Here is a 14,320-nt window from a genome sequence, read left to right as displayed (position 1 = left end):
TAAAAAAATTAAAACATAGAAGGAGAAATAAAATTTCTGAAAATAGCTAAAATGACTATTTTGTTGAATCAAAGGATATAAACACTTTTCAAACAAAAAATTAAAATCATTTCTAGTCATATGAAAAAATGTTCTAAATCACATTCACTAGAGAAGATAACTTTCAGGTACCCACTTCACACCTCTCAGATTGGCTAAGATGACAGGAAAAGATAATGACAAATATCAGAGGATATGTGGGGAAACTGGGACACTAACACTGGGACACTCCACTGTTTGTGGAGTTGTGAAATGACCCAACCATTCTGGAAAACAATTTGGAACTCTTCCCAAAGTCTATAAAACTGCATACCCTTTGGTCCAGCAGTGCTATTACTGGGATTGTATACCAAAAAGATCATAAAAGAAAGGAAAGGACCCACATGAGCAATAAGCAGCACTCTTTGTAATGGTGAGGAACTGGAAATTGAGTGGATACCCATCAATGAGGGAATGGCTGAATAAGTTATGGTAGGTGAATGTTATGGAATATTATTGTCCTATAAGAAATGATCAGTAGGATGATTTCACAAAGACCTGGAAAGACTTACATGAACTGATGGTAAGTGAAGCACACCAAAAGAACATTGCACATAGCAACAACATTATGTGATGATCAACTGTTACGGACTTGGCTCTTTTCAATAATGACGTGACTCAAGACAATTCCAATAGACTTGTGATAGAAAGTGCCATCCACATTCAGAGAGAGAACTATGGAGACTGTGGATAAAAATATAGTATTTTCATCTTTGTTGTTGTTTGTCGTTTGTTTGCTTTTTTTTCTTTCTCATGTTTTTGTTTCCCTTTTGATTTGATTTTTCTTACATAACATAATGAACATGGAAATATATTTAGAAGAATTGCACATGTTTAACCTATATCAAATTGCTTGCTGAAGGGAGGGAGAAAAAATTCGATCATTAACTTTTACAAAAGGTGAATGTTAAAAACTATCTTTGCATGTATTTGGAAAAATAAAATACTACTGAATTGGTGGTATGACTAAAATTTTTTTAAATTAAATTTTTAAAAAGATGCTATGTGACAGAACCTTGTAAACATAAAGTGTTCTGTCAACGTAAGTATTATTCCAGCTGTGAGAAATAGCATAAGCCAAGGCACAGATGTGAGAGGAAAAAAGTCAGGATATTTATAGAGGCTGGTAGTTGAAGTAAAGAGTATATGGATGGGGAACATATGAGATAAGTTGAAAAGAGTAGGCAGTAATAAATCATATAAGCCTTTGATGTCAATTCCCTGGGTAATAGGGAGGTATTGCTAGATTCTGAGTAGAAGAATGACATGATTATATCAGTAAGGAGAACCTATCTGACAGTGATATGAAGAATGAGGAACAAAACTAGAAGTGGGGAGGACTAATTAGGAAACAATAGTAATAGATTAGCTAGATAGTAATGGAGGCCTGTTTTGGGAAAGGAAGTAGGTAAGGTAAATAGAAGAGATGTTGCGTAAACAGCATCTGAAGAACTTAAGAACTGATTAGACAAAGAAAGTGAAGGAAAGAAAAGGCAAAAGACTCCAAGGCTTTCAGAATGGATGATGGAGAAGTCATAAAATAGACAGTCAAGTCAAAAGACTTCTGACTTTAGAAAAAGGTATTGCATGTGGCTTGGGACACATAAAATTTGTTGGTGTCTATAAGTCATCCACAAAGAGATATGCAAGAACCAACTAAATATCTGTCTTGAGAGACAGGATTAAGTAATATAAATTTGGAAGTCATTCAAGTAGAGTTTAGCAAAAAAAGAAGGCAAGAGATTCCTAAGGAGAGAGTTTGGGAGAGTAAGGGGCCTTGTTCTAAAAAAATCACAAGATTAACCAGGCTCTACTGGTCCTGGTTATCTCCAATCATTCTTATTTTTAAATTTCATGTGATTCTTAGACTCAGGAGTCTTAGAAAAAAGTAAGTTACATTTAGTTTTCTTAATTAGTTTCCTTGCTCACTTAAAAAGGTCTCTGATGAGGTGATACAACTGATCTCAAAATTTCTGACTTTCCAGAATATAGGAAGATTACTAGAATAGAATTTATAAGCTTGGTTATGCTTTATTTCCTCAGTTAATTTCCCTCATAGGTTTATGTGTAAGGGAAAGAACAATGAACTTGAAGTGATAACCAATACTAGCACCCTGATTAGGTAGTACTGTTGTGAGGAAACAGAAGCATAACATGGAGAGAGTTGTGACGTCTTTAAGAAGACAAAGAAATGTACTGGAATCCCTCTAAGTTCTCTTTGCTCTCCTTTGTTAATTGTTAAATGAAAAGGGATTTATATGTATACTCTGGTAATAATCTCTCAACACACATATATTAAGCACCTACACACCCACAAAATGGAGCAGTCCCCACCCAAGAAAAACTTGGCCATCTCAAGATCCACATGCTCAGATAAGGTTTTTAGGAGGAGATGGTGGGGAACAGAATCCGCTTTTATTTCCTTATCTTTTCCTTGGTAGTGCTGGGCTGGGAAGGGAAGGGTAAGTTATTAGCAAATGATAAAGCAATCCTGGCATCTGCTCCCTCCTTTCCTTCTTTTGCTGTTTAGTTGTTGGTCAGTTGTATCCAAATCTTTGTGATCCCATCTGAGGTTTACTATTTCCTTCTCCAGATCATTTTATGGGTGAGGAAACTGAGATTAAGTGACTTGTCCAGATGTCTGAGCTTGTATTTGAACTCAGGCCTTCTTAACTCCAGGTCTGTCATTTTTTTCAACCGTGCCACCCAGCTGCTCCCATTTCTACACAGACTAAAAACCAACATGAGTAGAAGTTCTAGGGCTTATTTACAAGGGGAAAAAATATAAAAATTTTTAAAATTATGCCAGACTAAGGTAATTAGAAATGTAAATTTAAAAAATAACAGAATCATAGAATTTTTGGAATGGGGAATGACTGAATAAATCATTCCCTCAGAAGTATGTACCGTCCTTGAGGAAAAGTTACATTTTGTTTTTAGGGCTAGATGGAGCCCTAGCCACCTAGCATAAGGCTTTTTACACAGGGATTTCATAAAAGCTTGTTGAAGTGGGAAAAGAAAACAAAACACACTTTTAAGATTTTCAAAATTTCTTGACAATTTATACTAAAACAGAAGATAAATCTAAACACAGTTAATGTAATTTTTTAAATGTAAGTTTGGTTCTTGTTAGTTGGCTAGGGAAGGGGAACGTGGGGAGGGTCAGGGAAGAGTGTGGGACGGTATGCAGATCTGTAATCCACAGCGTGTGTGTGTGTGTGTGTGTGTGTGTGTGTGTGTGTGTGTGTGTACACATGTGTGGGTGTCATATGCCTTAGGGCACCAGGACCAATTTCTGGCTTCGTGAAATCCATAACACTCTAGATCAAATGAAAATGTAACTTGAAAATGTTTAACAAAATAAATAATAATTTAAGCAAACTTTTCTAAGTCAACATGCACCCACAAGGATCATCACGTGTAGTTTGCTGTTGTTCAGAAGTTCAGTCAAATCTGACTCTTCCTGAACCCATGGACTTGCCTAGGGTCACACAACTGAGTGCATGAGGCAGCATTTGCACTTGGGTCTTCCTGATGCAGGCCAAGCATTCAATGCACAGTGGCACCACCTCGCTGCCACATTTCTCTTGGAGGTGGATGCAGACATTTGCAGAAATTTGGTATGGAATGTTGGATTTGGAGCCACAGGACCAAGTCATCTAAATCTTCAAAGACTCGCTCTCCTTGTGTGTAAAAATGTGGTTTGGCTAAATAATATCTATGGTCTCTTAGTTCTAAATCTTATGATATCACATATAAAGAACTCTAAAAGAAAAAAAGAAATAGATTTCTAGCTATAGCATTTTTAAATCCAACAACAGACTCAAAAAACAGTTCTCCTTGCCAAGAAAAATGGAGATATAGCTGACTGATCTGGGCCCAACATTAGGAGTTCGCATCACTCTTTGTATAAAGTAAAACCAGGGGTTTCCCTAACCTACCACCAAATCTTGATGGAAAAAATTAAGCAAAATATGCCTTAAGAAGAAACACCCATTCCTGAAACAGAAAAGCATAGCACTCTTAAGGATGAACTGACTAAAAGTAAGGTATATCCTATTTCTGGCAGGTTTGTGTATGTATACACACACACACACACACACACACACACACACACACACACACACACACACACACACACATATCTAGGAATTGCAATTTACAAAAGCTAAAATGAAATAGTCCTCATTCATAAGGAACCCCTTGTAAATCAAAGGAAATATAAAAAATATATGAAAAAAACAGATGAGATGATTTAGACATTAAGACATTGAAGGGAAATTAGGAAAGTCTTTCTGCTGAAAGCAGAACTTGGGCTGAGCCTTGAAGGAAAGCAGAAGTACACCACAGACACAGGGAATAACGATGGGAGATGGTGTGTAATGGGTGAGAAAAAACCAGGAAGACCAGTAGGGTTGTACAGAGTGTAAGAAAGGCAGGAACATGTAAGGAGGCTGGTGAGTTAGGTGAGGGCCAGATGGTGGTGGATCTTAAATGTCTGAACAAGATTAAGAAATTTGGAATTTCAGAAGTAGGAGAACTATTGGAGAGCTCATAGGTTCCAACTCTTTCATTTTAAACACAAGGAAGCCGAGGTTCCTGGTGAGGAAAGGACCACCCAGGACAAACAAGCTAACAATGCCCATGTGTCAGGGCCACGCTGACAGTGCGGGTCCTAGGCTATAAGCCTTGCTAGCGTACTATCTACTGCATCCAAATGCTGCTTTTCTTCAATTCAATTCTTCTGAAAACATTTGTGTGTCTAAATGCATTTATGAGAATTTTCATGTCACTTTTCTCAATTCTCTAAGTTGACTCATATAAATAGCCATGAGAAAGATAAACAGATGGCTTGTTTACTGCCCAGGACAGTCCATATATCTCTATAACATTAAAATTAACACAGAATGCTCAACATTTCCTACCCAAAGTTTTATTTGCTTGGGATCTTAATGGGATTTTTTTTTTTTTAAACAACAGAACTAAGTCTGCTTTCTTTGCAGGTATTAATTCAGATGATCCAAGCTATACTCTGCAACACTTAATACTGATAACACTATTAATTTTTCATCAATGAATGGAAGTGAGAAAGGAGTCTATTTCTACTATATTTTCTTATCAGGGACTTTCACTATGTACTGAGCATTCTGTTAAATACTGAGAGATTTTCATGATGAAGATACTAGACATCTTTTAACTTTAAAAAGTATTTTAGCTAATGCAGACAAACAAGATAATGCATAAGAAAAAACAAATGCAAATGCAAACAAGTATACAATTTTCAACAATGGTATAAAGATAGAATTAAAATGTTTGTGGTTGGAAATGCCTACAATAACAGGCAACCATTTTTATTTAAAAGTATTTCCTGACTTCCAGTCAATATGTGTCTGCCAATGGTAGTTATTGTAAAATCACTTGTTACTTCAAGCTCATCTATCCATGACAATGTGTAATAATCGATATGTAGATTTTTCTTTACCTCTTATACTAAATTTTCACATGGTAATTATTTCTTGAAAATTACATCATCTTATTGGGTGAGGAAGGAGTCAGTACTAAAACATTTTTGAAGAGGAACAGAGTGAAAGGAGAGAGAATAAATGGAAGGAAATACAGATAGCAATAGTAATTGTAAAAAAGAATTTCAAAGCAAGTTTCTTTGATAAAGCCTCATTTCTCAAACATGGAGGGAGCTGAGTCAAATTTGTTAAAAAATAAGAGGCATGCCCCAATTGATAAATGATCATAAGATGTGATCTGTACTCAAAGGACTATAAATTCATGCATATTCTTTGACCTGACAACACCACTACTTGGTATGAATACCAAAAGACATTCAGGGGGAAAAAAAAAATGAAAATGATCTCTATATACAAAATATATTCATAGCAACTCTCTTCTCAGGGCAAAAAAAATTAGAAATTTGAGGGGATGTCCATCAATTGGGGAATGGCTCGTTAAAAACTGTGGTGTGTGTTTATGATGGAATGTTATTGTTCTATGAGAAATAAGCAGCATGTTCTCAGGAAAAAAAGAAAAGAAAAAAAAAACCTGGAAAGTCCTCCATGAACTCAAGAAAAGTAAAATCTACTGTATATAAAGTAATAGCAGTGTTCCAGAATGACCAGTTGTAAATGACTTTGTTATTCTCAGTAGTACAATCATCCACAACTACTCTGAAGGATTTGTGATGAAAAATTCTATCCATACCCAGAGATGAAATTGATTGTGTCTAAATATAGCCTGAAGCATTCTCTCTCTCTCTTTTTTTTTTAAACAATTGATCTTGAAGGTTTTTATTTTCATTAGGTAGGAGATTTATGGTTTTTTACCCCACAACTTGACTTTAATGGAAATGTTTTGTCTAACTTTCCAAGTGATTTCTTAATTGTGGGTAGGGTAAGGAAGAGAGCCTATAACTCAAAAATTTTAAAAACAAATGTAAAAATAAATTGTAACTGGAGGGAAATATTCAATAAATAAAAAAAATATATAGTGTTCAAAGATTCTTCATTGGTTCTAAATTAATTGGTTTTAATGAGTATATAGAAGCTTGGATTTAGAGACAAGATTTCACTGTGACTATATATAAGGTTGCAAGACAGAAAGCATTTATTTAATTATTCTGAAAGCCTTGGCTTAAAAAAAATCTTTTTATTTTTATCAAAAAGTGATTACATAGTAAACATTCTAAAGTCTAAAGCATGAAACCACTCTATATTAAGAACTACAAGTTTAAGCTATAAGGAACTCACTACATGTATTTAGTTATAGAATAATACAACATAAAAATGTCTAAATGAAGCAACTTATATTATTCTTAAAAGATAGAAGTGTTCCTCGTGTCATAGGATTTCCTTTTCATGTAACACCAGAAACCACATTATTATATAAAATATTAAAAAAGTATTTAGATAACAAACCAAGCCATAAATGCCTTTTAAAACTCTGATACAGAGAAGTATTATTAGTATAATAGCATAACTAATCATAAATTATTAACTGTAAAACTCATAGTACTGTGAGATGTTATAAGACTAAAATACTAGTATTAATTATACCTATAATGCAACAATACCATGAATACTCTGGGTTCAAGTATATTATAGCTACAATATGAGAAAATATCTTGTATGTTCTAAATAATTATATTACAAATAAACTTTTAGAAAACAACCAGTGAGAATAAAGAAGGAATTAAAATAATAAATCAGAGGAATGGAAATTTTTTCTTACCATTATTATTATTATTCCTCATCCTACACAGAATTGAAAATTTCTGAAAATATACAATCACAACTGAGTGATAGAACTTACTGAAACATGAATAGGAGGACAAATTCGAAATAATGATGATTTAAACGTTTAAAAAAATGTTTAAAAAGCACTGGCTTGGAAAAAACTCTGATAGAGTTGATAAATATAAGTTTCACTTACCATTTATGTTTATTGCTGGCAAAACTATTGACATCTTTGGTCTTGTGGTCTTGTTATGGGTGGTAGCTGGTAATAGCAGATGATCCTAAAAATAATGCCAGAGAGAACTGTGTTATGCCAGATAATAAGGTTTAAAGCTAGAATTAGAAGTTAATATTCATAATACACTAAAACTTCCTATTTGATTCATTTTACAAACTTCTAAATTTGTTTTTTTAACTGTGAACACCAAATAATAATGAATACCACAAAAGGATATTAGAAAGATAACAGAAAGATAAACAGAGAAGGCAATAATTTAAAATATATTTCAACAAGTAGTAAACATAAAATAACTCATATAGGAAGTGACTATCATTTAATACAAGGTAGATATCCTCAGATTTTAATTATATTTTCTCCCTTAAACTCTCCCTAGAAGTCATAAACTCTTTAAGTAGTTTCAAGACATCAGAAAATGGAAGTTCCTTTTCCAAACTGAACAATAAATGCAATTCCTGGTTTTAAAAAAGCTTACAAACTAATAGAGCAACTAGGATAAATAAGTAATGAAGAAAGGAAAAATGTGAACATAATTTACCTTTTAATATAAATGTGTTGACTTTGGCCTGCTGCTTTCTACCACCTAGATATTGAGATGCCAAAACTAAAAATCAGAAAGGGTCTATATCCCAATGTAGCTGAGAGTGAATATATTTAAGAATATATACGTGTGTATGACCATATTTTCTAAGATAGATACAACTGATAAAGATTACCTATTGTTTTGCATTATCTATATACATTTTTCCTAAGTGATGTAATTTATTTGATTTTATAGAAAATGATGAGAATACTAACATCATTTAGTAAAACTAGTTTAATTAGGCTAAATCAGAATTTCACAGATTTGCTTGAATTGCTTTTTTGCTAGGATCTCATTCAACTATTCATTCTTTCAACAAAGATTTATAGATGATGATGGCAATGATTATGGTTATACAGCATTTATTAAAGCTTTATCACATACTAGACACTTGTGTTCAGTGCTAGACTTCTCATTATATTTGAAGGACACAGAAAGGAAAGATTTAGAATGTATGAGGGTAAAGCAATTGATACAAATGTGTTATAAGAATACAATTTCACATATAATTATCTTCTTTATTGTACTATTATAAAAATGCTTGTTTTATTCCTTAAATAAACTTTTTTTTAAAAAGTTAAAGTGCAGGATGTGAAAAGCATTATCACCACTGAGGCACATAAAGCAACATTAATGCTTGTACTTTATGTGTTTTATAGCAAAATTATCAGTGTGTAATTTTTATAAATTTTTCAAGAGTATTTTCATGAAAAAAAAAAACTTGGTGAAGTCATTCTATTAGATTTTGAGGGTGGTGGCAAGGGAATACTTAGTAAAAAAAACCAAATGGTTAGATGTAAAGATTATGCATTTCTGGGATATTTTATAAGATACTGCATTCCAAACAAGAAAAAATTCAACTTCTTGTTCTTGATTAAGTTGCAAGAGTTTAGCTCTTATAATTTAAATATAATTTTATGTTATTAAAATTGAATGGGAAGACAATTATAAAACATAATCCCTCCCCCTAGTTCTTTACATCCTCAACAAACCCCAAGCTTAAGGACATTGCTAAAATAAACACAATTAAATAGCACTGGTCATGGGGTAAGGATAGTGTCAGACTTAATGTTGCATTTCCTGCTGAGATCTAGTTTCCAGTAAAAAGGTCATTTTAGAAATATAGGTTTATGAATATTACATCTTTCTGGTTTTTGTTAAATTTCAAAGTAGTTATTAGAGGAAAAACATCTAGAAAACAACTTTTTAAAATAAAAAATCATTTCTTGAATACATATGTAATGTAATGAATGCAGTAGCCTAGATTAATATGTCAATGTATAATTATTGAAGTTTTCAAAACAAACAGAAAAGACTTTAATTTAAGGTTTTCACATATGTTGCACCTTGTTCTAGGATTCTGAGCTCTGATAGGTGAATTTTTCACTTATCCTGTAAGGTCTCTACCTTACTTCTAGATCAAAACTTCTTAAATTTTTTCCATTTGCGACCCTTTTTTGCCCCAAGAAATTTTTACATGACTTCATATATATAGATATATAAAATTAGATACAAACATTTACTGATAATAAATCATAATTTCGTGGCCCCACAGTCAGTTACAAGACCCTATCAATTTTAGAAGCTGGATCCTAGACCATTTTCCAAACCATGTGTCCATCCATACAAGTTATCATCCATTGTTCTTTGTATTTTGTCATAACCAATTAAAACATATATTCCTTAAGACAAGAACTGTCTTATTTGCCTGCTAGCATTTAGTATAGTGTTTGGCACAAAGTAATCATTTAATAAGTACTTATTCTTTTTTCATTCCTTTCAAAACGCACTCAGGGTTAATCAAGCAATCTAGGGCATTAGGAACTACGCTGTAAAAGTTGTATGAGGAAAAGCTTTAACAGCACAGATTCATAAAGCTTCATCTCTCATTAAACTATATTTAGTTTTTTAGTTTCTTAAGTACTGATTTGTACTTAGGTAAAGAAAAAAAATAAAGAAATTTCAGTATATCTAATTGCCATGTGCTTGCTTCCATTTCTATCTTCTTTCTACAAACAGTAAAACTTATATCCAGAGGCAGTATAAAGATTCTGAGGTTCTTAGTCCCTTCATATGTCATTTCAATCTTTATAGATGGATCATACTGTGTATGGAGAATGTCATCCATCTGGAATAACAATAAGTATTTACTAACAGTAGACAGGTTCTGACAACAAAAGATGCAAAAAATGGCACATATTTAAGTTAAATGGTAAGAAACAGACTATTAAAATGCTAACTATAAGTGCTGAAAAGAGTTCAAAGAAGAGAGAGATCAATCAACGAGGGCTGTTATATTCAGGGAAGGTTCCAATATGGCTCATAGAATATTTCTTATGTTACTAAGCCAAATTTCATTTAATTACCACATATAATATTCTTCTTTATTTTCCAGTTTTTTACTTGAGTAAGATTTTAATGCACTAGCAAAAGAATTCCAGTTCAAGAGAGGAAAATAAAACTATTAAAACATTTCAGCAAATTCATTCATTTTCAGAAAGTCCATCATTAAATGCAATTTAAAATTAACCAATATAATAAAGGCATGAAAATATGAGAAGCAAAACTGCACAAAGAGCCTTTCTCATTAGAATTAAAGAAGACAGTATTCTGGTCCTGCTTCAAGAAGACATCACCAATCACCAAATAAAATTTTCAGATTACGTTGAGATGTCATCAGAGACTAAATTGAATGAATCAGTATTAAAATCAACAATTACTTAGTTACTCTTTATTTACAACATTTAGATAACACCACCAAAATATTTCACTCTAGAAAATGAGTTTGAGATAAAATGTTGTGCAATATTTAGCATGAAAAGAGAAGTATTTTCCCCTCTAAAGACAGACTCTCCATACTAGCATTGCCCTTTGGAGCTCAGAATTTCAGAGTTCAAGAAATTATCTGGTTCCCAACAGAAGATACTATAAGCATACACCACCAATCCCAGTAACATATTATTTTTAATTGAGACCTGTCCAACATTTACAGAGTCTTCAATAGAAAAATCATGAAACTTGACTATATCTCAGAGCACACCATTTGATTCTATAACATTTCATAAATGCTTACTCTAAAAAAGAAGCTCTGTTAACTCACAATAGAAATGTCCTTAACTTTATGACACTTACATAACTTTAATAAGTGCATTTGAAACATTCAAAATTTTTCAGATTTTCAAAATATTACATTAAAGCCTGAGGTCATTATCAACTGACAGAACAGGAAAAGGCTTCATGAAATAGGTGGTATTTGAGCGGGCTTAAAAGACAGCTAGGGATTTAATAAGTAAAGAGGAAAAGGTATATGGAACAGTGTGAGTAAAGAAAGGCATAAAAATGAGAAAGTATCTGCAAAATATTTTTAAGGGACAGTTTAGCTGCAACACTGAACATGTGGAATGAAATATGAGTTTAAACTCATATTAGAAAAACTGGGGAGGGGGGGAGGGAAGGGGAAGGAGGGGAAAGAAGGGTTAGATTGTAGAAGGTCTGGAAAGCCAATGTGAACAATCTCAGTCAGAGATGGCACAAAGCATCTGAGAGTAAATGTCACATTTTTACCTGAATGAGGACTACTGTGGAAATATATAATTAAATATTAAAAAGTGAATATGTTTTGAGTTTCTCATCAAATGTTGAAATGATTCACCTGATTACTTAGAAAACTAATAAGCTTAAAATTTTAAAAAATATTGGAGTTCACTTCTATGATAAAGCCATGACATATACACTTTTAAAATATATTGGCTAGATCTGGGATTTAGAATTGAAAAGAACTTTAGCAGTCATTGAATCCAACCCCCTCAATTTTACAGTTGAGGAAACAGAAGTTTTCAAAAAGGTAAAGTGACCTGAGTGTCAGCCTGAAATAGATTGCCCAGCTTTAATAAACATGTACTAAGCAGTTCACTGTACTGGAAGACACAACATAACTCCTATCCCCACAGAACTCATATTCTATAGAAGGGAAGAATAATACATATACACAAATAGACAAAATACAAAATTATACTTGGTGTGTACATAAAAGAAGCAGCAAACCAAAAAATATGAACAACAGAAGCCAGGTATTGATTTATTTGAGTGAAAGAAAAAGGACTTGGAAGCAATAAAACTTCTTTGCTACTTGAATTGGAGCTCTAAAATAAAAAATTTAAAGATCTGTTTTCATAGTACCAAAGAAGCACAGATTTAGACCTGGAAGGGATCTCAAGGTCATCTAGACCAAGCCCTTCATTTTATAGATATGAGGTGAAGCAATTTGCTCAATCATACAGGTAGCAACAGAACCTGCATTTGAACCAAGATCCTCTCACTTGAAATCCTGAATTTGTTCCACTACATTATGAAAATGTCATAACTCTGTTTCTGAGAAATAACTAATTGTATTATGGTTTCTTTAATCTATTTTTGTGTCCTAGAAAGTTTCTGTTTTTTAATGGTATGTCATCTCACACACTGTCTTTCAGGTCAAAGATGAAAATAAAAGGCATTTCCTTTAAAAAAAAAAAAAAAACTGGTGTGATAGGAGAATTAAAACAGTAATAAATATGAGGCAACTCCCTTACTTTAAAATTTTTCTCATCTGTAACCACTAAGCTCTCTGTTGATTTTCCAGTAGTTAGAGAAATTGTTGAATTGGGTCCAATTCTGTCCATTCATTGAAGCAATGGTAATTAGAAATTTGAAATCACACAAAAATCTGACATATCCTGAAAATAAAGTTTGTGGAGGCAGTAAAATTAAGTAAATTGAGACTATAAAAAAAACTATAAAAATTTTCTGGTCTAGAGCTTCCCATCATATTAAAAACATAAGCAAAATGCATTACTCATCCTCAATTTGGAAATAGCTAATATAAATACTAATATGAATGCACTATTTGTGTCATTAATGTATGCAGTAAAACTATAAACCAATAAAAGAAAACTTACAGGCTTGCATCTGCTCCATTAGTATGTGTCAACCAAAGGAAGAATAAATCAAAATTATTACTTCACAGCAGATGGCCATACACTGAGCCAAGGTTTACACTTTGACAGAATGACAATTTTGGCACTCACCTCAAACCTGATAGCCCTGGCAAGGTCACACAGAAAAAGAACAGCCTGAAAGCCTATGTGCAAAGTTCAACGTCTGTGTTAAAGCTTTGGGGTCCTTGTCAAACTCTACAATTTTTCTTTAAATTAGAGCCAACAACCAGAGGATTCCCCCTGTTTACTTACCAAGCAAAATGATTATATAAACCAGCATATTTTAAAGAAGGCTGTGTGTGTCTGTGTGTGTGTATGTGTGTAAGAGAGAGAGAGAGAAAAAAAGAGAGAGAGAGAGAGAGAGAGAGATTTCTAAAGAAGACTCTCTCTCTCTCTCTCTCTCTCTCTCTATATATATATATATATATATATGTAAAGAAGACTAAGACTAATAAGAGCTGATACTTACATGATGTTTTAATGTTTTTAAATGCAATTTCATTTGAGCCTCATATTTCTATAATAAGATACCAGAGGTATTATTATTCTTTACTTTATAGTAGGAAAATGAAGCTCAGAAAATGTGCCAGTGTTCAGAGAATTGTGTCCAAAAAAGAATCTAATCTATATTCAACAAGATTTTTTCCTTTTGCTCAAGTCAAATCAAGTGTACTGTAGATAAAAATAAATCTATAAGGACCCTCTCCATGTTAAAAAGATATTTCTTATTGATTTATATCACCCCCACAAACTAAGCAATCAAAATGTAGAACTCTGTTGACTGAAAAAAGAACTTAGAGATACAGAAGTGTGTGAATTTAAGATGAAACAATTAAAACACTAAAACTTGTTATAAAGCATCATTGTTTTTGAGTGCCAATAATGTGGCAATCATAAGAAATATCTTAAGGATCAAAAGTAAAATGTATCAATAACTTTAACATGTGAGAGTCTGTCACACATAATGTTTACAAGATGTTTTACTTCAGAAAACTCACTATGTTCCTAACTTCTAGTAGGAAGTGGATTTCCTCAGGATTAAGCTGCATAGCACATAACACAATCAAAATCATGGGCCATAGGCCATAGGAACCCAGTTCACTGGGTTAAAAAAAAAAAAAAATACAAGAGAAAATTTAAATATGGATTTTAAAAAAACTGTTTTAAAGAAAAACATATTTAGTCTTTGGATGTGTGTATG

General features: G+C 32.7%; 1 protein-coding gene across 2 annotated transcripts in view; it reads right to left on the bottom strand.

The window, feature by feature from the left end:
• Positions 1 to 14,320, bottom strand: part of ATF6 (activating transcription factor 6) — a 180,041-nt gene that overhangs the window by 44,322 nt on the left and 121,399 nt on the right. For both annotated transcript variants that reach the window (XM_074266443.1, XM_074266444.1), the window contains one exon: positions 7,519 to 7,603. In XM_074266443.1, coding sequence (XP_074122544.1) covers positions 7,519 to 7,603 — 85 coding nt within the window. The remainder of the gene's footprint in view (positions 1 to 7,518; positions 7,604 to 14,320) is intronic.

Source organism: Sminthopsis crassicaudata, chromosome 4, assembly GCF_048593235.1.
Source record: "Sminthopsis crassicaudata isolate SCR6 chromosome 4, ASM4859323v1, whole genome shotgun sequence".
Taxonomy (NCBI): domain Eukaryota; kingdom Metazoa; phylum Chordata; class Mammalia; order Dasyuromorphia; family Dasyuridae; genus Sminthopsis; species Sminthopsis crassicaudata.
This window is presented reverse-complemented; position numbering and strand designations above follow the sequence as displayed.